Consider the following 27,052-nt stretch of genomic DNA (forward strand, 5'->3'; position numbering starts at 1 on the left):
GGTGCTTATGATGTAAGGATAACAGGAACATATTCTTTCATTTTTCTGCCTGTGTTCCATGGAGGGAGCGGTTGCCTTTGATTGCTTGGGGCAAGGAAGTGGGTATTGTCTTGACCATATGAAGTGCTTTGCGTTTCTGCTAATGGGATTATCTGCCTGGCTTTTTGAACTCAGGAGACGGCCCATTGTCTCAATACACAAAGCAAGCCTAGTCAGGAAAAGACTAACACATGTCAACTTGTGGTGAAGAAACGCAAACATACTCTGTAACTTACATCTATTGGAAGGGGGTTGGAAATCTCTGCAGACTTTAAAAACAGGAGACAGGAAAAAGCCTTAATCAAGTTTGCACCTGGAGTTGAAAGCCTCACTTAACAATCTCTGGATGTATAGACATTGTAACCTGGGGACATTGGGCTAAGGAAGTCTTTTGTTGGGTGTGGGTACTATAGTGGATGTTGGATCTCTGGAAAAGGAATTGCTTTGAAATCTGTAAGTGTCAACAGGATATTTGTTGTTCTCAAGATTATGACAAGCGTTCGGTGATGTCACAAACGGGGAAAGTGCATTAGTTCCTGGGGGCTGGACATTAAATGCCCCAGGGGACACTTCAGACTATTTAAGCTGACCCAGGACAGCCACCGGTATCTGCTCTTGGAGTTAGCGCATAGCTAGAGTTGATCTCGACTTCTGGTCGAACAAGCGGCATGCTCCTGCCGACAACGTTGAAACCTTCAAGTTGGTAACGTTTTTTTAATCCCCATTTTTATTTTACGCAAATATCCGTGTGTGTTATCTTTGTAACTTTTATCTTGTAACTATTTTTACTTTGTTTTTTTGTAATCTTTTGTATATATTAAGTTCTGCATTGTTCTATGTTTTTCTGGAATATTAAATTATTATTTAATAAGCTTGACTTCTGCCGTACTAAACTAACACTCATAGCCTAAAGGAGACTGAAGCGTAACCATGTATAAGTTCATGCCTAATTGTACGCTTGAGCAACACTACCGTATGAAATTGTAATTGCATTGTGTGTGGGGGCGTTTGTCATACGTTGGCCTAAGCGCGCAGCTGACCCAATGTACGAACAACGCCAGTGCGAGTAGCGACAGCAGAGTGGCTAACAGTATCGTTCGGAACGACTGTTAGTGGGTCTTTGCTTCACGACAGTGTAAGATTGCAACTGTGTGTGTGTGTGGGTGCGTGGCGTTCCCGTATTTGGCCTAAGCGCAAAGCTGACCCGAATACGAAAACGCGGAGTGCGCACTGAGGACTCAACAGCAGAGTGGAAGTGTCTAGCGAACCGCTAGTGGTGGCAGTGAGAGGTGTTCTGAGGGGTCCCAGCCTTGTTTTAGCTTGACTAAGGCTGCTTCCCCTCTCAGTCTGGTCAAACCCGCAGTCGGGAACCGTATACGCAGGCGTGCCGCGGGCCGGTTCCTGACATAATTGGTGGCAGTGGTGGGATCGTTTAGTACATTAGTACGCAGTTTAGCTCGCTATTCTGAGTACTAAACGCTGGAAGCTTGCTAGAAGCAACTAGCCTACAGAAGTCTACTCAGTGCAGAATCTATATACGTTTTTTTTTGTTCAAAGATACACACTTGGTATTTGCTTTCCCTTCCCCCCTTTTTTCTTTTTATTTTTTGCAACACGATGGCTCAGAAAGCATCCAGCTATGCAAGGCAAAACAAAGAGATACTACTCAACCTGTGTGAGCACAAAGGCATCGAGACGGTGAGCGGCCAGACTAAGGAGCAGTTAGTTCGTGCGCTCGAGGAGTATGATGAGGCAGAGCGAGCCCGTGCTTCAACGTCAGCGGATGCAGCTCATGACACGCCAGAGGAGGAATCGCTCCCGCCACAGAATGCGAGTGGAGACGATGTCCTGGATGATCCACCGAACTTGGAGATGACATCTCTGGAAGCCGACCTACAGCTACTAGGTTCGGCTGAGCCCGAACTGCGCCTAAAGCTGATTCTGGAACATCGGCAAGCAGAGAGGGAAATACGACAAGCCCAGAGGGAACAAGCTGCCCAGCGACTCCAGGCCGAGAGGGAAAGACTCCAGGCCGAGAGGGAACAAGCTGCACAGCGACACCAGGCCGAAAGGGAAAGTGCTGAACGGCAACACCAGCTGGAGCTGGCTAAACTTCAGCAGCAGAACCGGTCTGCTGGACCCGCAGAACGCGAAGGTGAGCGAGTCCACCGAATCCCCCTGGATAAGTTCCCCGCTATGGACAAGGACTCTGACATAGACACTTTCCTACAGGGGTTTGAAAGGACTTGTCGGCAGTATGGGGTGCCCCGTGAGCAGTGGGCAAGATACCTCACACCAGGGCTGAGAGGCAAGGCCCTGGAGGCATTTGTGAGTCTCCCCCAGGAGGAAGAAACAGACTTTGAGGCGATTAAGAAAGCCATCATTGCGCGATACCACCTCACGCCAGAGGTGTATCGAAAACGTTTCAGGACAGTGCAGCGAGGTCCTAATGACAGTTACCTGGATCATGCGTGCAACCTGCGCACTGCCTTCCAGCAGTGGGTAAAAGGACTGGCTGTTGAAACCTTTGATGCCCTGCAGGAACTGATAATAAAAGACCAGTTCCTCCACACTTGTCCTGTTGAGGTCCGGCAGTTTGTACGGGACCGAGAGCCGAAGACTGTGGATGAGGCCGCGAAAGTCGCGGATGCCTACACGTCCAATCGAGCATCTGATTTTCGGAGGACTACGGCACCCAGCTGGAAGGGAGAAAAGACTGCGAGACCTTCTCCTCTGAGCACCCAGCGAAGCCAAGCGCCTCAGCCTCCTGGAGGTAGAACAGCCACCGTTGACACTCGGAAATGTTTTGCCTGTAACAAACTGGGCCACATTAGTGCTACTTGCCCAGAAAAGAAGAAGGAAGCCCCAAACTCTAGCGGTGCCCGGAATGCATTGTGTGCCACCCGGAATGCAGGTAGCTATGCAGAGAATCTGCAACCTGTCACGGTTGGGGATACGGTTACCACCGGTCTAAGAGACACTGGAGCAGAGGTGACTCTAGTGCACCCCCAGCTTGTGAACCCTGAGGAGTACATTCCTGGCAAAACTATGGCTGTCAAAGGAGTTGGGGGTGTCACCCCTGCCATACCCACCGCCTTGGTCCACCTGGATTGGGGGGCTGGCAGCGGAATGAAAGAGGTGGGGGTAACGGATGCCATCCCCATGAACGTTTTGTTGGGTACTGACCTGGGACGGTTAGTGGCCCGGTATGAGCCTACTCCAAACCCCATGGAGCCTGCATCCCCCGCAGAAGTTCAGGACTCTTGCAAGGTACTGTGTGATAATGCTGTGCAAGCGGGGAGTGCTGGTGAGGCCCCAGGGGCTACGGACTGTGTACTAGGAGCCAGCCCTAGTGAGTCCCCAGTGCCCAGGCCTGGAGGGGGACACATTGTTACCATGCATGCAGATAATGTGGATGTAATATGTGATGTGTTGCATAATGACATGTGTACAGTGAACGCTCCGTCAGCTGCAGTGGTGACCCGCAGTGCTCACCGGGCTGCAGCAGACGAATTGTCCACTGAAGGGGCTGATGTCACTGGGTCGGGCTCTTCCACTTCAGAGCCTGGCTCTGAGGACCCAGAGGCCTCTCAGTTTGCCACCTCCCTGGTGCCTGTGGCCGACAGCACTGAGTTCTCCGAGGCTGTACGGCTTGATAGCAGCCTGGAAGAGCTCAGGGGTCTGGCGGACAGGGCACCGGTGGAGGGCGACAAAGTGAGGGTGTACTGGGAGCACGGCAGACTGTACAGAGAGGTTACTCCCTCTGAGCTGTCTGAAGTGGAGGAGGCAGACAGGCAGTTGATTGTGCCCCACAGGTACAGGGAGCAGCTATTAAGAATAGCACATGAGGTGCCCCTGGCTGGTCACTTGGGGATCCGCAAGACCAAATCCCGGCTTGCACACAATTTTTATTGGCCCCACATAGGGACAGATATTGCCGATTTTTGCCGGTCTTGTGTCGCATGTCAGCGGGTCGGCAAAGCAGGTGACACAGACAAAGCCCCACTGAGGCCCTTGCCCATCATAGAGGAGCCCTTCCAAAGGGTTGCTGTGGACATTGGGCCTCTAGCAATCCCCAGCAGCACAGGGAAACGTTTCATTCTTACGGTGGTCGATTATGCCACTCGCTACCCTGAAGCTGTAGCCCTGAGCTCCATACGGGCAGACAAGGTTGCGGACGCATTGGTGCGCATTTTCTCATGGGTCGGTTTTCCCCGTGAAATGCTCAACGATCACGGCCCGCAATTCATGTCACGCCTAATGGAATGCCTCTGTAAACAAATGCAGGTAGAACACATCATGGCCAGCCCTTACCACCCCCAGACAAATGGGTTATGTGAGCGGTTCAATGGTACTCTGAAACAGATGCTAAGGGTGTTTGTTGAATCACAAGGGAGAGACTGGGAGCGATACCTGCCCCACTTACTGTTTGCTTATCGTGAGGTGCCCCAGGCATCCACCGGGTTCTCGCCCTTTGAGCTCTTATATGGGAGGAGGGTACGCGGACCCCTCGATCTCATTCGAGAGGTCTGGGAGGGGCAGGATATGGGTCCCGGGGTCTCCATAGTGGAATACTTCTAAAGTTCCGGGAAAAGATGGACACCCTGGTGGGGTTAGTGCGAGAGAATCTGACTCAAGCCCAGGCCACCCAGAAGCAGTGGTATGACCACGGGGCTAGGGAGAGAGTTTATGAGGTAGGTCGCAAGGTATGGGTCCTAAACCCGATGCGACAGAATAAGCTGCAGGCCGCTTGGGATGGGCCCTATACCATACATAGGAGGATTAGTGATGTGACCTATGTGGTCGCGCTGGATGACCGAGGTAAGCAGCTGAAAACATACCATGTAAATATGTTAAAGGAACATCATGCTAGAACCGCTTGCGCTCTCCCTGTCTGCAGTTTGCTACCGGACGGTGAAGCAGAGGCCCTGGTTGACATCCTGGCCTCCACCCAGGAAACCGACTCTGTTACCGAGGTGCAGATCAATCCGGAGTTGACAGCAGAGCAGCAGGCTGGGCTATCTGATGTGCTGACCCTTTACCGTGGTACCTTTACAGCCCGCCCTGGTCTGACCAGCCTGGCTGTACACCATGTTGACACCGGAAATAACAAGCCGGTTAGACAGTCAGCCTATAGAGTCTCCCCTGAGGTTCAGGCCCACATCAGCAAGGAGATTGAGGAAATGCTGTCACTAGGGGTGATCCAACGGTCGCACAGCGCATGGGCATCACCTGTAGTGCTAGTACCCAAACGGGACCAGACCACTCGGTTCTGTGTAGATTATCGAAAACTAAATTTGATAACTGCGTCAGATGCTTACCCAATGCCGAGGGTCAACGAATTGTTAGATAAGCTAGCTGGCGCGCAATATCTAACAATCGTGGATTTGAGTCGGGGATACTGGCAGGTCCCTCTAACAGCTGAGGCACGGGAGAGGTCTGCCTTTATCACCCCCTCAGGTCTGTTTTAATTTAATGTAATGCCTTTTGGAATGAAAAACGCCCCGGCCACCTTGCAACAGGTTGTAAATGGTCTCCTGGAAGGTTTGGAACACTGCGCTGTCGCCTACCTGGATGACATCGCCGTGTTTAGCGCCAACTGGAACGACCACTTAGCGCAGCTGTCACAGGTTTTGGGGTGCATCACTGCAGCAGGACTAACAGTCAAGCCTAGCAAGTGTCAGATCGGCATGAAACAGGTACAGTACCTGGGACATGTGGTGGGGGGGGGGAGCTTCGTCCAGATACGGGGAAGGTAGATGCCATTGTGTCCTGGCCCACCCCCCAAACGAAGAAACAGATTCAGTCCTTCTTAGGAACGGCTGGGTACTATAGAAAGTTTGTCCCCAACTACAGTGCCCTCGCCAAGCCATTGACAGATCTCACCAAAAAGAAGCTGCCCAAGCAGATTCTCTGGACGCCAGAATGTGAACAGTCATTCACAGCTCTGAAGAGGGCCCTAGCCAGCCCTCCCGTGTTGCAAGCGCCAGACTTCAGCCGACGGTTTGTGGTCCAGACGGACGCCTCAGCCTTTGGCCTAGGTGCTGTGTTAAGCCAGGTAAACCAGACTGGGGAAGAACATCCGATTCTGTATTTAAGTCGGAAGCTGCTACCCCGGGAGGTAGCCTACGCCACCATAGAGAAAGAGTGCTTGGCAATTGTATGGGCCCTACAAAAGCTGCAGCACTACCTCTATGGTAGCGTATTCACGGTCGTCACCGACCACAACCCTCTTAGTTGGTTACATCGGGTTTCTGGTGACAATGGAAAATTGCTGAGATGGAGCTTGGTTCTCCAACAATATAGCTTCACTATTCAACATAGGAAGGGGAGCAATCATGGGAATGCGGATGGGCTGTCCCGTCAAGCAGAACCAACAGTGTAGGTGCTGGCAGGATGATCTGGGAAGATCGTCTGCCTTGCACCAAGTTAACGGTGGAGGTGTGGTGATATATTGGGGTGCTTATGATGTAAGGATAACAGGAACATATTCTTTCATTTTTCTGCCTGTGTTCCATGGAGGGAGCGGTTGCCTTTGATTGCTTGGGGCAAGGACGTGGGTATTGTCTTGACCATATGAAGTGCTTTGCGTTTCTGCTAATGGGATTATCTGCCTGGCTTTTTGAACTCAGGAGACGGCCCATTGTCTCAATACACAAAGCAAGCCTAGTCAGGAAAAGACTAACACATGTCAACTTGTGGTGAAGTTACTCTGTAACTTACATCTATTGGAAGGGGGTTGGAAATCTCTGCAGACTTTAAAAACAGGAGACAGGAAAAAGCCTTAATCAAGTTTGCACCTGGAGTTGAAAGCCTCACTTAACAATCTCTGGATGTATAGACATTGTAACCTGGGGAAATTGGGCTAAGGAAGTCTTTTGTTGGGTGTGGGTACTATAGTGGATGTTGGATCTCTGGAAAAGGAATTGCTTTGAAATCTGTAAGTGTCAACAGGATATTTGTTGTTCTCAAGATTATGACAAGCGTTCGGTGATGTCACAAACGGGGAAAGTGCATTAGTTCCTGGGGGCTGGACATTAAATGCCCCAGGGGACACTTCAGACTATTTAAGCTGACCCAGGACAGCCACCGGTATCTGCTCTTGGAGTTAGCGCATAGCTAGAGTTGATCTCGACTTCTGGTCGAACAAGCGGCATGCTCCTGCCGACAACGTTGAGACCTTCAAGTTGGTAATGTTTTTTTTAATCCCCATTTTTATTTTACGCAAATATCCGTGTGTGTTATCTTTGTAACTTTTATCTTGTAACTATTTTTACTTTGTTTTTTTGTAATCTTTTGTATATATTAAGTTCTGCATTGTTCTATGTTTTTTCTGGAATATTAAATTATTATTTGATAAGCTTGACTTCTGCCGTACTAAACTAACACTCATAGCCTAAAGGAGACTGAAGTGTAACCGTGTATAAGTTCATGCCTAATTGTACGCTTGAGCAACAATACCGTATGAAATTGTAATTGCATTGTGTGTGGGGACGTTTGTCATACGTTGGCCTAAGCGCGCAGCTGACCCAACGTATGAACAACGCCAGTGCGAGTAGCGACAGCAGAGTGGCTAACAGTATCGTTTGGAACGACTGTTAGTGGGTCTTTGCTTCACGACACTGTAAGATTGCAACTGTGTGTGTGTGTGGGTGCGTGGCGTTCCCGTATTTGGCCTAAGCGCAAAGCTGACCCGAATACGAAAACGCGGATTGCGCGCTGAGGACTCAACAGCAGAGTGGAAGTGTCTAGCGAACCGCTAGTGGTGGCAGTGAGAGGTGTTCTGAGGGGTCCCAGCCTTGTTTTAGCTTGACTAAGGCTGCTTCCCCTCTCAGTCTGGTCAAACCCGCAGTCGGGAACCGTATACGCAGGCGTGCCGCGGGCCGGTTCATGACACTCTGTCCCACCACTGCTCACCAATATGTCATGATATGACATGAGGATTGTCCAGAAATAGTGAGCAGACATGGAATCTAATGATGAACACTTTATTTTGGAGCATTTGTCAGCAAGTTAAATCCATCAAGTAGCATGAAGCTTTCACCTGGCTGACTCACACCAAACTGACCGTCTCTCCCTCTCCACCAGAGAGTATATCAGCTTCTCCACAAACAGACCTCAAATCTTATCAAGTAATAAGGACAAGGCCAGTCTGCTAACACACAGCAGAACAATAGTATATTCCCCACCCGACTCCAGTAACACAATCAATGCAGGGTCCAATCACAGCAAACAAACAATGCAGGAACAAAATACATTAAGCAAAACAAACAGTTATTACATATCATACATCACATTTTACATATTATACATCACAGTGGCCAGTGAGCCGAACTGGCGTGTACGCGGGCGGACGGGTGCGCGCATGAGCAGCGGGTGCGCGCGCATGCTGCGACAGATGCACTTTTAACCCTCCTGCCGGTTTATTAAAATCCGCCAGGGGGCAGCACAGCTGTTTTTTTTTTTTTATATCATGTAGCGAGACAAGGTCTTGCTACATGATAGCCGCTGCTCAGCGGCATCCCCCCAGCCCCTCAAAGAACGGGATCTCCTTGAGGGCTTCCCCCGTCACCATGGCGACGGGCGGGATGACGTCACTGACATCCTTGACGTTGTGACGTCAAAGGGGACTCCGATCCACCCCTCAGCGCTGCCTGGCACTGATTGGCCAGGCAGCGCACAGGTCTGGGGGGGGGGCGGCTGCGGTGCAACGGAGAGCGGCGGATCGGCGGGGAGCTGCGGCGATTGGATTGCACACACAGCTAACAAAGTGCTAGCTGCGTGTAGCAAAAAATAATTATGCAAATCGGCCCAGTGGGGCCTGATCGGTGCTCAGCTCGGGCTTACCGCCAGGAAGGTTAAAACATAGACGTAGAGCCCGTTTTACAATGGGCTTGGGTCTACTAGTTGTAAATATAAAATACAATAATACTATCTAGCTTAAACTCACCCGCAAATTTTTGATTACTGGGTTTTTGCATAAAAAATTAGGCTACACTTTCCTGAAAAATGCAAACACATATACAAAATGCAGAGTGCAAACACAAATTCAAATGTAAAAACCCAAATGCATGCTATTATTCTGCAATGGTGTTTGCTATTACAATTCTGGTTGCCTGTGTAGCAGTTGTCCCAGCATACAACAGTATGCTATGGGGGGAGGAAGATGGAGAGGCATTAGCTTGTATGTAATTTAAACACTCAGGATTTCATATTAAAATGTAAAGTTCATTATTTTGCAAGACATGTGTAACGATATGTGTCTGCAAGTAACAGAGTTCTGATTATTAGGTGATCTGCAGTATCACCTATAATGCAGACATATACCTGTGTAACGATCAGTGTAACACAGAGAGGATCTGATTACCGGTGATCTGCAGTATCACCGAGAATACAGATATATACCCGATTATTGATGATCTGCTGTATCACCGATAATCAGATATATCTCTAACCTCTGGACACCTGAGTAATATGAGTGTTTAGTGCAACAGAAATACTTTGAGGACTGCACCTGTGGAGCAGGCGCACAGCAGTAAGGAGTACTGCACAGTAACACGTTCCTTTCGTAAGCCTGGGACTCTCCCGAGGGAGGGGTCAGGCTAGGAGTAGAAAGGACAAAGTGTGAGTGACACCAGGAAGGGTGTCACCCACAGGTCTGTGAGCTATCTCTTGACTGAGGAGATAGCTCTCGAGGTCGGACAAGCCAGATCGGCAACAGACAGACAGATCAGGGACAAAGACAGGAGACAAATGCGGAATCCTAAGACAAACAGAGTACGGCAACAGAGTATCAGATATAGCGAAGTACCTAATCAGAGATCAAAAGAGTAGGCAGGAAAGCAGAAGGTCATAACAAATAATCAACAATGCCTAATCTTGGGTGTGAGCTCCTTGATCATCAACACCCTGGAACTGGTCTGAGTATAACTAGATGGTAAGGCTAATTCCTAGTCTGAGGTGTGAGGTCCCTGGTCATCAACACCTAGGAACTGGTCTAAATAATAACACAGATAATATACAGTTTTCCCTAGACTGAGGTGTGAGGTCCTTGATCATCAATACCTAGGAACTGATCTAGATAATAAGACAGATAATATCACAGATACTGACAAGGTCTGAGTGCTACCACGTAGTGATCGCAACGCCAGACACCAGAGAAATGACCAGCACCCAGTATATATACACCAGCGCTCTCCAGCGCCTCCCCTAAGTGCTGGACCAATGAAACCTGATAAAATTGTCAGCTGATCGGCTAGATCAGCTGACACCCTTCTGACTGCCATAAAGGCTCTGTCTCTCAGCGCGCGCGCGCGTCTTTCTGAACCTGTGTGGACTATCAGTCCCAGCCACACCAGACATGTGTTGTAATGCATCTGTTGGTTTGAATGCGGGGCCAGCCGCACCGCTGTCAGAGCATGCGGCGGTTTCAGCCATACTGCTCGTGGTAAACCCATGCGTGCAAACCGCCGCGTCGGACGCGGAATCCGCCGCCTTGTTCACTGGGCATGCGGCGGTTTCTGCGCGCTCCGTCAGGCTAGTGGATGCAGGCCCATGCGTGCAAGCTTCCATGTTGAACGCGGAATCAGCCGCCTTACAATGAGTACTCGTGACGGCTTTTCCGCGTTTTCTCACAACCTGATTATATGGTGATCTGCAGAATCACCAATAATACAAGTATACCAGCAGCTAATGTGATAGGAAGGATAGTGCTTGCTGCAACAGTAGAACTGATAGGTTTTAGCTGTACCTCACCAGAGGAGCTGGAGGGCACTAACAGTACAGAGCCCCTCACCAGAGACAAGAGCCCTCTGGTGAGAGTAGAGTGGCCAGACTAATCGAGTTGGCAACAGACAGACAGATACGGTACAAAATCAGAAGGCAAAGGCAAGAAGGTTTTAACAGGCAGAGTCGGCAGCAAGATCAGATGGGCAGAAGTACAGAATCACTGAGAGTACGAATAGTCAGAACGAGCAAGAGTCATACACAGATAATAAACAGTATTCCGAATATAATTATAGCTATCAAACAAATCCTATCACTGTGTGAAATCCCCGGTTTCCTCTCGGATCGAAGCACACCGGATCTATCTAAGGTCTGAGTGCTAACACGCAAAGCTTAACCTTCCTGGCGGTAACCCCGAATGTAGTTCGGGGTAAGCCACGCAGGAGGTTTTCTCAGGCCCTGCTGGGCCGATTTGCCCAATTTTTTTTTTGCTGCACGCAGCTAGCACTTTGCTAGCTGCGTGAGCACACCGATCGCTGCCGGTACACGCCAATTTGCCGCTATCTGCGTCGCTGCAGATCCCCCCCCAGACCCCTGCGCTGCCTGGCCTATCAGTGCCAGGCAGCGCTGAGGGGTGGATCGGGACTCCCTTAGACGTAACGACGTCCATGACGTCGGTGACGTCATCCTGCCCTGTTGCCATGGTGACGGGGGAAGCCCTCCAGGAAATCCCGTTCTTTTCCTGATCGCCGATCGCCGAAGGCAATCGAAGAGGGTAGGGGGATGCCGCTGCACAGCGGCTATCATGTAGCGAGACCTAGGCTCGCTACATAATTAAAAAAAAAACGCTGCTCTGCCCCCTGGCGGTTTTTAATAGACCACCAGGAGGGTTAAGAAGCAGGGGAGACCCCTTCGGCACGCCCACTCCCATCAACCAAAGAGGAGCGGTGAGCGTCTCCACGACGTCAGCCGACCGGCCGGTCAGCTGACGCGCCTCCTCCCCGCATAAAGGTCTCGTCTGTGCGCGCGCACGCAACAATGCAACCCCATGTGCTGCTGACAAACCCGTCCTCAGCGTGCTAGATGCCCGAGGCCCAAATAGATTGCTAGGCAGGGAGATGGAGGCAGCTGCGGTGGTATCGCTGTTCACCGCAGCTGTCTCTTCCATGTTTGTTACAGCATGATCAGTTTTTGTTTGTGTCCACTTTAAATTTTCCTATATTTGTTTTTAAGAATGACCACTATTGGTCACATTAAATTCTAATAAAGCTCAAATACAGCAGCAGTGAGTGAGTAAAATATTTATTTTGTTAGAGAATAATTGCTATTATTGTTGTCCGTTCACAGTGGTGAACAGGCTGGAAAGCCTGTGTTCATGTCAGGATTTTGCAATCAGCTACGAAAATTGGCCCCTTGGTTTCAGTGCAAATGAGCAAAATGGCAAGAACGTTGTTTAAAAAATTGTGCAATTTCATGAAAAAAAATATGTTATTGGCTTAGGTAAATTTGCGAATCCTTACCCACCAGCTTGGACCTGCCGAAATGAAAAAGACATAATGAAATGAAAAAGCAACATAGCCTTCTCTCCATTTCCACTGCCTCCACCAGCAGTGCATGGAAACGCTACCAGGGCATGGAAACTCTACTGTCAAGCCAGGTGAGGTGCCTATTGCCTAATAGTATAAGTTAGGGTTTACGGTGAAATCAAATTGTCTCTACATCAGACCTATAAGATTAGTACCTTTGTTATGGCAAATGTGTATAAATGGGCAAATGGGTAGCTCATATTCTCAGGCAAGGATGTGGCATTCCCACTCACTACATATGTGTAACGAACACTGCAAATCTCACCCCAGACCATCTACAAAGGTTGACTGTCAAATTGTGCCACATGTTTGTGTTATTTATAACAAAGTAAGTAATACAAATGTATTTATATAAAAAAAAATAAAAAAATAAAGGTAATAAATAATTCCTGGGACCATCCAAGTGCCAGCACCCTGCAAATATGCCCACCACAAGCTGGCTTTCCTGTCCGGGCTGTTCCTTCACCATGAGCCTTCCATACAGCTGTATGATAAGCTCATCTTTCTTTAAGTGTTGCCAACAATGAGTATTGTTTTTTGCCCATTGCCCACAAAATAACCTTGCAATGAATAGCCTTCCCCTTTGCTTGTATTGTTCTGCCCAGGGATCATGCTCTACATCTCCTCCAAAACATATTTTGCTTGAAAATAGTCTTTTTTTTGGGGGGGGGGGGGGGGGGGATAGCAAAACAAAATAAACCAAACAGCTAATGTGTTGAGTGGGCTTGGGCAGCACAGTATGCTTACTAAGAGGGGCATAGAAACATCAAGAGGAGCTAAGGGTTTAAAAGTGGTGAGTCCTCCGCTAACAGTTTCACCACTTTGTGCTTACAGCGAGGATCCAGTAGCATTGCCACCCAGTACAGGTTGTTCTTCCTTAATAAAACATTTTTATATGGGGGTCCCTCCCTCAACAGGCAAGACAGCATGAAATACCCAATTTGAACAAGGATGGATGCAGAGATAGCCAGCTCCTCTTCCTCACTGAGGTCACAAAAAGTCTCCTCCTCCCCCCAGCCCCTCAGTGACAGAAAGCTATGCAATAGTGAAAACACAATACAGTGATAACAGAGGCCCTGGAGCTCCACCATTGCAACTAGTTATGCGACCATGCAGCCGTGTGATATTGGGCAGTAACAGGTCTGTAAGACGCTTAGCTCAGCCGCTGCTGCATGCGCCCTCAACTGAATGGACCAACTTGGGCGTTTATTAAAAAAATGTTATTTAAAACAAAAAAATTCAATGTCATTTACCTCCCAAAAAATAAGTAAGTTAGTGCGTTATGCTCAAGTAACCGGACCAGCGTAGCGTCATGATGTCACGTGTACCAGAGGCCTAGATGGGATGGGAAGTTACATAGTTACATAGTTACATAGTTATTTTGGTTGAAAAAAGACATACGTCCATCGAGTTCAACCAGTATAAAGTACAACACCAGCCTGCTCCCTCACATATCCCTGTTGATCCAGAGGAAGGCGAAAAAACCCTTACAAGGCATGGTCCAATTAGCCCCTAAGGGAAAAATTCCTTCCCGACTCCAGATGGCAATCAGATAAAATCCCTGGATCAACATCATTAGGCATTACCTAGTAATTGTAGCCATGGATGTCTTTCAACGCAAGGAAAGCATCTAAGCCCCCTTTAAATGCAGGTATAGAGTTTGCCATAACGACTTCCTGTGGCAATGCATTCCACATCTTAATCACTCTTACTGTAAAGAACCCTTTCCTAAATAAATGGCTAAAACGTTTTTCCTCCATGCGCAGATCATGTCCTCTAGTCCTTTGAGAAGGCCTAGGGACAAAAAGCTCATCCGCCAAGGTATTATATTGCCCTCTGATGTATTTATACATGTTAATTAGATCCCCTCTAAGGCGTCTTTTCTCTAGACTAAATAAACCCAGTTTATCTAACCTTTCTTGATAAGTGAGACCTTCCATCCCACGCATCAATTTTGTTGCTCGTCTCTGCACCTGCTCTAAAACTGCAATATCTTTTTTGTAATGTGGTGCCCAGAACTAAATTCCATATTCCAGATGTGGCCTTACTAGAGAGTTAAACAGGGGCAATATTATGCTAGCATCTCGAGTTTTTATTTCCCTTTTAATGCATCCCAAAATTTTGTTAGCTTTAGCTGCAGCTGCTTGGCATTGAGTACGATTATTTAACTTGTTGTCAATGAGTACTCCTAAGTCCTTCTCCAAGTTTGATGTCCCCAACTGTATCCCATTTATTTTGTATGGTGCTAGACCATTAGTACGTCCAAAATGCATGACCTTACATTTGTCAACATTGAATTTCATCTGCCATGTATGTGCCCATATAGCCATCCTATCCAGATCCTGTTGCAATATGACACTATCTTCCTGAGAGTTAATGATTCTGCACAATTTTGTATCATCTGCAAAAATAGCAACATTGCTCACTACTGCATCTACTAGGTCATTAATAAATAAATTGAAGAGCACTGGACCCAGAACAGACCCCTGTGGGACCCCACTGCTAACAGTCTCCCATTTTGAGTATGATCCATTGACCACAACTCTTTGTTTTCTGTCCATTAGCCAGTTCCCTATCCATGAACACAGACTCTTCCCCAGTCCTTGCATCCTCAACTTTTGCACCAGACTTTTGTGGGGAACAGTGTCGAAGGCCTTTGCAAAGTCCAAGTATATCACATCTACAGCATTCCCAATATCCATATTAGCATTCACTACCTCATAAAAGCTGAGCATGTTAGTCAAACAGGACCTGTCTTTAGTAAACCCATGTTGATGCTGAGAAATAAGATTATTTTCTACTATGAAGTCATGTATAGTATCTCTTAGTAACCCCTCAAATAGTTTGCATACAACTGATGTTAAACTTACAGGTCTATAATTTCCTGGATCAGATTTTTTGCCCTTCTTAAATAATGGGAAAACGTGGGCTGTACGCCAATCCACTGGGACTCTGCCAGTTGCAAGAGAGTCACAAAAGATAAGATAAAGGGGTTTATCTATAACTGAACTTAATTCCCTTAGGACCCGAGGATGCATGCCATCCGGGCCAGGTGCCTTGTCTATTTTTAATTTATTTAGTCTTGCCTTCACTTCTTCCTGCGTTAAGTATTTAATATTACAGTTAGAAGATTGAGACTCTTCCGCCTCTGTAGTTTGCAACAGTGCTGTTTCTTTTGTGAAGACAGAAGCAAAGAAAGCATTTAATAACTCTGCCTTACCTTGGTCATCCACCATTGAGTTCCCATCCTCATCCTTTAGGAGTCCTATACAGTCAACCTTTCTTTTTTTAGAGTTAATGTACTTGTAAAACTTTTTTGGGTTAGATTTGATATCCTTAGCGATTTGTTTTTCAGCTTCAATCTTTGCCTGCCTAATTTCTTTTTTACAATTTTTATTGCACTCCTTATAATTGCTTAGTGCAGCCTCGGTCCCCTCCTGTTTTAAGACCTTATAGGCATTCTTTTTCCTCTTCATTTTATCTTTAACCTTTCTATTCATCCATAGAGGCCTTTTTTTATTCCTAGACATTTTGTTTCCATATGGGATATACATACTACAGTATTGATTGAGTATAAGTTTAAAAGCTTGCCATTTCCCTTCAGTGTCTTCCCCTTGTAGTACATTATCCCAGTTCACCAAACTTAGTGCCTGCCTAATTTGAGTGAACTTTGCTTTTCTAAAGTTCATAGTTTTAGTGGTCCCGCTGCCCCTTGGCCTATCAGTCACCAGCTCAAACGTTATCATGTTGTGATCACTATTTCCCAAATGTTCTTGAACCTGCACATTTGATACATTATCTGGTCTATTAGAAATGATCAGATCCAGTAACGCATTCCCCCTAGTTGGTTCAGTTACCATTTGAGTCAAGTAATTGTCCTATAGTGCTGCCAGAAATCTGCTGCTTTTACCAGAATGGGTAGCCTCAATACTCCAGTCAATGTCTGGAAAGTTGAAGTCGCCCATAATTATGACCTCATTTTTACCTGCAGCTTTTTCAATCTGCTGTAGTAATCTCAGTTCTGCAGCTTCATTAATAAGAGGTGGCCTGTAGCATACCCCAATAAGCAATTGGCAACTTTTATTTCCACCATGAATATTTACCCAAACGGACTCCACATCTTCGCAATCTTCCTCCATCTCATCGTTGAGGACAGCTGTAAGAGAATTCTTAACAAAGAGACAAACCCCTCCACCTTTTTTCCCTGTTCTATCCCTCCTAAACACATTGTATCCTTTTAAATTAGCTATCCAGTCATGGCTTTCATCCATCCATGTCTCGGTTATTCCCACAATGTCATAGCCTTTGTCATTCAGAATGAACTCTAGTTCGTCTATTTTATTTGCAAGGCTCCGAGCATTGGTTACCATGCACTTTATATTTTTACCACCACATTTACCAATTTTGTTTACATGAAATTGGCTACTTGAATTTTTACCAACCTCCTTAATCTTTACACTGTCCCCACCCCCCTCTCCACCCTCCATAATGATAGGTTCCCACTGTCTTTTTACCTCATCTTGTCTATGTATTGAGACTTTATCCTCCCGCCTCCCCCCAGATCCTAGTTTAAAATCTCCTCCAACCGTTTAGCCATCTTCTCCCCCAATGCAGCTGCACCCTCCCCATTAAGGTGCAGCCCATCCCTGCTGTAGAACCTGTAGCCGACTGCAAAGTCTGCCCAGTTCTCCAGGAACCCAAACCCTTCCTTCCTACACCAATTTCTCAGCCACTTATTTAACTCCCTAAGCTCCCTCTGTCTCTCAGATGTAGCACGTGGCACTGGCAGTATTTCAGAAAACACCACCTTGGAGGTCCTTGCTTTAAGTTTATCTCCAAGTACCTGAAAATCATTTTTGAGGACCTTCCATCTCCCACTAACTTTGTCATTGGTGCCAATGTGTACCATGACAGCCGGGTCTTCCCCAGCCCCACCCAGTAATCTGTCAATTCTTTCTGCTACATGCCGTTAATTATAGATCTTTATGATGGTAGCAAGCAGACAGGCTCACTGTACAGCATATTATTTTATTTGTTTTTCCTAAAGCATGTTTGTCAAATTCAACAAACATTATTTCTAACATTTTTTATATTTGTGTGCTGCTTTTATTAATGTGTGCATGTGTTTTGCGATCAGGTGCCTTCGCAAAGCAGTTGTCCCTAGTTGGTTGTTGGGCTTCTCACAACTCAGTTTCTTTTTGCAGAGGTTGCAGATGGCATTGCTGGTATCAAAGGCACACAAACAAAAAAAATGCCACACTGGTGAGCTTTGGAATGTTGGCATTCTGGTGGTGGCAGCAGCAGGCGTTGAAGGACGTGTTGGCTGAATGACCCCAAGTGTATCACTAAATGCATCATGTGTGAATAACTCCTCTGACACATCATGTGGAGCAGCTGGGTTGCTAGCGGCAGTAGTTAAGTTTTTGTTTAAAACCAGAAGCTGAGCAGGAGGAGGACGGTGCGTCACAGAGGTTCTGAGCTGAAGCTGTAGAAGATGTGGTGTGCTGTTTAAGCCAGTCAACCATGTCCTCAGAATTTTGGGAGTTGAGGGTATGTGCCTTCTGAACACTGTACTTTGGTCAAGGGCCGCACAAAATCACGATGATAGTAGAACTGCAAGGACCAGTAATGACTGTGACCTGCCCTGTATGCAGTGTCTGTCTCACAAACACACAAATATGAGCCCTCAAAAGGGTTTTTGTTTTGGAGTGGTTTCAGCAATAAAGAAAAACCTAGCTAACTGTCCCTGTCTCTCTGTGAGCTGTATGCAATGTCACCCAAAAAGGGAGCTATGGTAGAGTATGTTCAATCACAGATACAGTGGAAAGGTATGCACTGGTATAATAGAGTGTGCTGTCACACAGGTACAGATGAAAGGTATGCACTGGTATAATAAAGAGTGCTACCACACAGATACAATGGGAAGGTATGCACTGGTATAATAGATTGTTCTACGAATCTAAAGATAATTGGGCAACAATTTGCCCATGGCAGCAGTCCCCACATACTTGATCATCTTACCCATACTAAAGATAGTGGGCGGGGCAAACCTTAACATGAAGACATTTCAACTAGGTAACTGACCAAAAATAGGTTATAAGCCACCTTAATATATCAAGTATCAAAATTTATTTAAACAATTGGGAACATGCAAGAAAAGTCTCAAAATGACATACACATCAAATGGAAGCACATACGATTATAAAATTAAAATTGCCTAAGCAAAAAACTGATGTAGCCATCAAAAACAGCATTCATGATAAGCATTCCGGTTTAATAGAACAATTGGACAATCCCCTGCTCACATACCCCACGCATTCCGCGCTTACATACAGGTGCCATGCATAATTATTATTGATTAATAGCGGGGGTCCCCCTCTAAGATAATCATATTGCTTTGGATATTGCTCAGCAGCTCTGGTGACGATATCTGACAGTTCCCTCATACACTGTCCACTTTGGGAACTGGCATATGGAATACAATTAGGCTGTTGGGATGTGATATATCCATAGAGATAAAAAAAGGGTAGATCTCACCGCAGTGCAGGAAAATAGCATCTAATTCACTCCTTTAGTGCAGGCATCACTGTTCCGCTTGATGCTATAGCATGGCGACACTAGTCCTGGAGCCCCTCCATTGGTCTCTATCCTTCCGCTTTGTTAGATAGTGAGGTCGCCTCCTCTCCGTTTAAGTCCAGCTGAAACCAGAGGCCCCCGGCGGGGCAAGCAGCGGGGAGAGAGACCTAAGACGCTCGGACATTCAGCGGCATGGGAGCGTGTCCGGAAGCTCAGGCTGCGTGGCTCCGCCTACCGACGTTTCGCGTCATGTGTGACGCTTCATCAGGGTGTGTCCTCCACATACAGCAATCCAGTTAAAAACAGTCTGATGGCCAGCCCCTTCATCACGTATACTGCGTGAGTCATATTATGACAAGCTGCTTGATAGGCTGTTAGCCATACATATATACGGGTCACCCAAAAGTTTAGATTTGTAGAAACAGGACATAAATAATAAGTTCACCAATATGGCGGAGGATGATTCAAGGCACCTAAATAGGAATATTAGCCTTATGTATGTTTTCACCTCTCCCACGCTGTTAAAACTTAATTGTTAACGCAAACAATCTCAAAATATAACTTAAAATTTCAGAATATAAAATGTACTTGACCGCCACCTAAGCAATATTACTGTCAAAGGAGAATTCTTTTACACATTTGTTTTGTCCACAGTTAAGAACAAAGGGTTCATCACCACCACATGCTTGGTTAGATAAGGGGAAATTACCCACATACAAACAGAGAGGCTTATAATGAAATCTGGGAGCTTCGTTTAGTAATAAAGTGGATCCCCAGGGAAAAATAACTAATTTGTACAATAAAAAAGCTGTTACCCTCTTCCCTACCTCAGGTTATTTCCCTTAAAAACAACAGCAATTTTCACATATCATGGGCCTACCATTCATTTGCCAATAACTTTACCACTACTTATCACACTAAAATGATCTGTATATTTTTTGGCCATAAATTCTTTGAGTGGTACTTTTTGCTAAGAATTACTTTATATGCATTTTAAAGGGAATAAGAAGAAAAACATTGAAACAAAATCCTTACTTCTCAGTTTTCAGTCATTATAGGTTTAAAATAAAATGTGCTACTGTAGCTAAAACACACACATTTCATTTGCCCAATTTCCCATTTATATCCCTAGTACAATGTAGGTTGACAATATTTTATTTGGAAATGCAGGTGTATTTTTTACATTTCGTGTTTCTTTATACTATATCAATAATTATATTTCCTTATTTTCAAAAATAATAGAATATACCCTCATGACATACATATGTTTTTTAAATGCTGTTACTTTTTTCACATGTGCTTTATTTTGACTATTGTGTTTAAACTTTTTCACCACTAGATGTCACCACAAAAGTTGTATAGCTTCTTTTTTATCTCCTATTGTTAATAATTATGCTTATTTTTCTGCATTCCCTTTTCTTCAAATCTCTATCCTATTTTCTTCTATATACCTACATCGGATGACAACATTTACTTCTGTATACTTCTCATTTTCATCAGTAATCTCCCTCTTCTCAATTTTGATCTCCTGTTCTTTTATTTTGTAACTTATTCTGTCACTTGCCTTCTTTTCTTATATTCTGCGTTTTTTAGTATATTGATGGGAGTTCACTGTCACCCCTATCAATGCCTGTCATTACTTGCAGCAATACTAAACAGTAGCATCATTGGTTAGCATGTTAATTCCCTGCTTGGGCTTTCCACTGTTCAATGGTGTGGACCAATATTAGTCCAGTGATCAGACAATTTATTGATGGATTTATACAATACAATAACATTTCTATAGCGCTTTTCTCCCATAGGACTCAAAGCGCTTAGACTCTCTCAGATTCAGTAGTTGGTGGTAGGATGAAGTATTCACACAACAAAAGTTATATTTCTGCAAATGTCAAACTGAACAGGTGGGTTTTCAGTCTGGATTTAAACACGTCCAGGGATGGAGCTGTCCTGATCTGCTGAGGTAAGGAGATCCAAAACATAGGAGTAGCATGACAGAAGGCTCTGGGACCAAAGGTTTCCAAGTGGACTCTGGGTATGACTAGATTATCAGAACCTGTGAATCTGAGATTGCAGGGATTACTACGCAGCTGTAACATTTCTTTCATGTATCCAGAGCCCAGATTATTTAGTGATTTAAATGTCAGTAGGCCAATTTACTTTATTAATGGCTTAGCCCCTGAGATGTGTGTGTGTTTGGAAGGGGAGGGAGCTGCTCCCGCCCATTCAGTCTTAATTAATCCATTTATTTATTTTAAGTTATATCTTTTAATTTTATTTTCCCCAATTATAAAGAAAAACACATTTTAACAATTTTTTTTTATTAGTGACACTTTTCCTACATCTGAATTTCATTGATTGAATTGTGAGGTGTGATTGTAAAATGCTATCCTACTACTATGTTTTTAAGGCTGGTTTCTTTCAGTGATTTTATAATTTTTGTACGGATTATAATTCTATTGATGTAAATAAATATATTTGTGAATTGTTGGTATAGTGGTGCCATGAGAGTATTTTTCCTTTTTTTGTTCATTGCCTGTTCAATGTGAAAACAATTTATTTACTGAAACAACTCAAATGAACATCAGCTAATATTGTAAGGGACTTTCAAACAAATATTCAGAAAACTCCAAAAGACATGCAGGCAGGTCAAGCCTGGAACAGGAGATCTGACTGACAAAAAAAAACCAATGTCATTCCATACATCTATTACTTCATTCTACCTTAACATACTGTATCTACACTAGGTTTTGTTAGTTCCGCAGACATTTTATTTATTTTCATGCAGAGATTTATCTTCCATCCCCAAAGAAAAAAATACAACACAGCTTTCTAAATGTGTATACATTCCACTGTTTGCCTTATGCTGAACACAAGAGACCTGATTTTGGCCTTTGTCTAAAGGTTAAGTTCGCAGGCTATGCCATCGTGTTGTTTTTCAGTTCTCACAAACAAGCCACAAGTAAGTGTTTTATTTTAGGAAGCAGAGGTTCCTTTTTTATTGTATGCAAGGAAAAAATGGGATAGCAACAACTGAACTTCTTTTTATGACCAAACAATCAGGAACCTATTCAACCGTTCATGTTTAACGGCTTTTCTTCTACTTTTATAGCCCATGAGAATTCATGTCAACTTGTCATGAGATGTGGAATGAGTAGGAACCCATCTCATCTATGCAGTTCCTTCTCAACTAGTCACGATATGTTAGCTGCAAAAAGATTTCAAAATAAATATTGTACTTGAAATTGTAGTTGTACTGTTTAAAGGGATATTAGACATTACAAAAACTAAAAAACAAAAAAACAATACGTACATTGCTTAAAAGAGCTGATAAAAACTTTTATATGTAAGCAGTATAAGTACATTTGCATGCATGTATAGTGTTACTCGAGGATTGTATCTGTATAACTTTGATACAGCGCCTATAGCTCTGTTTGTCATCTATTTTTTTTTTCTAAATGCTGAGAACATGTATCTATATTACACATGCAATTTTGTAACATAGCAATGCTAAAATTATCTTTCTATTTTATTTTAAGATGCTAAAAAATAAAAAAAAAGGCCACGGCAGTCCGCAAGAGAGATGTATTCAAAAACCACGTACTCACCCTTCCGACTGCGGTTGTTGCTGCAGATATAGACATGCTCATGGCGGGATTGAAGAAAACAAATGTTTTAGAGAGGACCAGCAGAGGAGTCTGGGAAATGTCCAAACAACTGTAATTTATCTAAGCAACAAATGAGATTAAGCATGGAGTGTAGAGCGCTAACACACAAAAGTGCACAAAGTGAATGGCTCATGGGGTGGGGGCCAAAAGCACAAACAGGCTGGCACCATGACCGTTTCACATCCAACAGGATGCTTGTTCTGGGCGCAGCAGCTACAGTATGTGATGCGCTTTGCACTCCATGCTTAATGTCATTTGTTTCTCAAATAAATTTGACTCATTTATACAGTGCCCATCCTCCTCTGCTGCTTCTCTTTACTATAATTTACAGAGGTATTTCTAAAATTGCCAATTTGAAGTCAACAAAAATTACCTTTAATGAGAAAGGTATCACCCATCAACAACTTTTGTAGTTATGTCTTTGTACTCTTTCCATGGATAACAACGGACAATATACAGCTAAAATTACCAAGAAATGTAAAAGTTACGTCTTCTGAAAAAAAAATATATGCCAAAAGTTTTTTTTCCCCCCACCACAGTGGGACATGACACATTTTATGGATGTGTAAGTCAAACCAACTCAAATTATGCTGTTATGATTTTCTTTAAAGACTCCCAAATATCTCACTACTTTTGGTGATTAGTGATGGATTAGTGATGGATGAACATGTTACCAGATGGACAAAAAGTTTGCATTTGCATTTAACATTACAGTCAATGGCCGCCAACTTTAGCGTTGAATAGCAAAGCCATCATACATGCTAGAATCACAAAATCTGCAGGGTACCTTGTAGCTTTTGAGAAAACTGATTTTCAAGTTACGATAGGAAAAAAGATTTGTAATTCAGTTAAAGAGGATCTGTAACGTCAAAACATCCCCTGGGGGGGTACTCACCTCGGGGGGGGGGGGGGGGAAGCCTCCGGATCCTAATGAGGCTTCCCACGCCGTCCTCCGTCCCTCAGGGGTCTCGCTGCAGCCCTTCGTGAAAGATGACGTCAATATTTACCTTCCCGGCTCCTGCGCAGGCGCTCTGACGACTGTCGGCTCCGAAGTAGGCGGAAATACCCGATCGCCGTCGGGTCTGCTCTACTGCACAGGCGCAAGTTTCCGGTGCCTGCGCAGTAGAGCGGACCCGACTGAGATCGGGTATTTCCGTGTAGTTCGGAGCCGAAAGCAGCCACAGCACCCCCGCTGGAGCCAGCAAAGGTAAATATTGAATTTACAGTCGGGTCTGACGCCAGCTGTTCGGAGGGCTGCAGCGAGACCCCCGTGGGACAGAGAACGGCGTGGGAAGCCTCATTAGGATCCGGAGGCTTCCCCCACCCGAGGTGAGTACCCCCCAGGGGATGTTTTTGAGGTTACAGAGTCTCTTTAAATGACTGATAATGTACCAACCTATTGGTAGTGTAAATTTACATATATCTAAAGAAAGAACAGTGAGGTGGTCATGTAGTGGAACTGGCAACCTTTCGGCCAGGGATTGCTGTACACAATATTGCTGTATAAGGATCCCTGGAAAATGTACCTATGATTTGGACTGTAAAACGTTTAAAATAAAAAAAAATGATGTGGATTCACCACTTGCGAGCATCTTTAACCCCTTGCTACCCATGCAGGCTGGGATAGCCAGATTGCAGAGCTCGGACCACGTGGGGCTCTGCAGCCTGAGCTATACCAGCCCACATGATCCAAAGTGTGTGTGTGTGGGGGGGGGGGGAGGGGCTCTGGAAGAGAGGGGGAGACAAGCTGAAAAAGTCCTTTAATGTTCTTAATTAAAAAACACAAACACTGGTTCACATGACAGTCGGGGCCCCAGACTCTCCCACAGGCTGGGACCCCCAAACCCCCATGCAATACCTAAAGAGAGGTACAGGTGAGCCCTGGAACACTCACCAACAGGTGAATCACCCACACTGCCTCTAAACTGAATGCTGACTGCAAAACACACAAAAAGCAAATGCACACTATTTTGAAGCCAATACTGACATCATTTTCTCCCTTACTCTGTCTGTGTATCATTGCCCGCCCTCCTCCCAGTCTTCAGACACTCCCACCCAGCTCTGTAGTAGAAAGTACATTGTCTCAACATGAGAAATATTGGCCAATAAGAGAGGAACAGAGGTGTTGGAAGGGAAACCGGGAGGAAAAGAGGCTTCAACCAATTAGGCTGCATTAGTTAATTCTGAGGGGAAGTAAAGAAGAAAACTTTGCCAACAGTGATCACAGGGACAGGAGCCAATGAAATTGGCTACTGACCAGGGTATAGCACTCTGCTCTTATTGAAATTGGGCTGGAGTGGCACCAAGATGACAAGAGTGGTAAGAGTGATGGAACAGGCTGGGGTAAGTAATTGTAATTTATGCTTGGCCCCTGGCAGGGATAAGAGGAACTAAACAGGGCATACATTTCAATTGCTTACATCCAGAAGAGGTTAAGAAAGCTTCTTTTTAGTCAGTACTCATGTAAACAAAAGTGCTGATTGGTCAGCATTTAAGCCCACTTAGAGCATGAGCAAAAATATGTGAGAGGCAGGGGTGCTGCATTCACCCTGCACCTGATGAATTCGGAGGGGAGTAAAAATAAGGGTAAAGTAGAAATTCACAATTCCTATAATCACTATCGCAGTCTTCTGGTACCCTACATAGCAAGAACAATGACATCAGCTTCCCTTTTGTAATATACTGAGTGAGCTGGGTACTGAAATATTAAAGAAAAATAAGTTGTTTCAAAAAAATAAAATATTTTATATGAATTTTGTTATAAGCACTTTTGCCAAGGAAACCCTCTTTTTTGTTTTTTACATTATACTATAGATCGGACATGCCAATACAGTATATTTTATTATAGATTTTCCAGTATTCTTTATAGAGAAGATATTCTGCAACAAACATAGTTATACATTTCCACTACTAACAAATAATTTAAAGTGATCACTTTACAGCAATGCCTTCTAGATTTCTATCTCCTTTTAGACAGCTATATTGCAATGACTGTTCAGTGTCCAGTGGAGAAGAACTATATTGAATAGTCTCTCTTCTGATATCTGACTCATACTGATATTTGGCAGCAAAGGTTTAAACTTGAGATAATAAAGTCTAAAGAGGATTCATAATCACTTACACAGAAGAAGCACAATGATTCTCCCACTGACCTATAGTGTTATAATTGGGCTCAACCTTGAATTTCACTGCCACCCTTCAAATAAATGATCTTTGTGCTCGTGCCTTTGCCTGAGGAAGGAAGCTAAGTGATCATGAAAGCTGGCAGCTGAAAACATTCATTAACCAATAATAATATGATCTTTATTGAACCTCTGTGAGCTACCGGTATTCTCTGTGTGAAAAATACTGCAAAGTCTGCGACAGACCTTCTCTTTACTTTGGAGCTATATGGAGAATCGTAATAAAATTAGTAGCACACAGCAGATTGTTTGCTCTATCTGAATGCATTTTCCCCCATTATAAATAATATTTCATTTAATGTCTTACTTATTTTTTATGTACAGCCTTTGAACTGTTAAACAAAAAAAAACAAAAACATAAATGCGTGCAGTTCCTTACTATTTCTAATGCACACTGACACATTTATAGTGATAAATATGTACAGATTTTCTCTGAATGTGCCAGTAAATGACAAATATTAGCCATCTGCTATTTGATGGTGCTGTAAATACTACTGGTGCACTCTGTGTCATGATTAGTTAAAATCAGTCCTATTATGCTTTGAGAATGAAACTCTGTGCAATATTGTACAAATAAAGCATTTGTTCGCAATCCAGCCCAAAAAAGATGAAAGCTATAACTGTATGCAAAAAAACATTTAAATACTTTATGCTGTCAGTATAGATTTCCTTATGAGTCAGTATGCTGTAACACTGCAAATTGTGAAATTGGCTGCATAAAACATCACTGCTAAACCTCAGACACAATTCTAAAACATGCAGACAAATGGGAGATATGCAATTTATGATCTGCATTGCAGGTTTATTTGTCTTCTGGCTATTGCCAAGCATTGGTTTCCTCTCAGAAAAGAAATGTAGGGAAATGTAAAAGGGGTCAAAAATAGTGATGAGCAGAAATTACGCCCATACGTAATTACGCGTCGTAATACGCAATTAAACATTGTAATCATAATGCAAAGTTTAGGGGAATAGCATAATTCATTTCGTAGTTAATTGTTCCTAATCGTAATTACGCATGAATTTATGCGTAATTTACACATACCTTCGTGCTATAGCTACCAAAATCGCTACATAGGTTAAGAAGAATATTGGGTATAAGTTACAAAAAGAATTGTTAAAAAAGACCTTGTAGTTTTGAGAAAATCGATTTTAAAAATGCAAAGGTAAATGGTTTTTTAAACGCTTGCCGACCGCGTCACGCCGATGGGCGTGACCGCGGCGCCAGCCCCAGGTCTGCCTAACGTCGATTGGCGTAAAGTCCTTGGGGCTCGCAGTGCAG

General features: G+C 44.5%; 1 protein-coding gene across 1 annotated transcript; it reads left to right on the forward strand.

The window, feature by feature from the left end:
- Window positions 1–1,674: 1,674 nt before the first annotated feature.
- LOC137504797 (uncharacterized) lies at window positions 1,675–17,677 on the forward strand (the record flags this gene model as incomplete). The annotated part of the gene is made up of 3 exons (XM_068233389.1): window positions 1,675–2,031; window positions 2,104–3,237; window positions 17,555–17,677. Coding segments are annotated over 3 exons (1,614 nt in total), but the record flags the coding sequence as incomplete, so codon positions are not given.
- Window positions 17,678–27,052: the final 9,375 nt, after the last annotated feature.

Source organism: Hyperolius riggenbachi, chromosome 4, assembly GCF_040937935.1.
Source record: "Hyperolius riggenbachi isolate aHypRig1 chromosome 4, aHypRig1.pri, whole genome shotgun sequence".
NCBI classification, from domain to species: Eukaryota; Metazoa; Chordata; class Amphibia; order Anura; family Hyperoliidae; genus Hyperolius; species Hyperolius riggenbachi.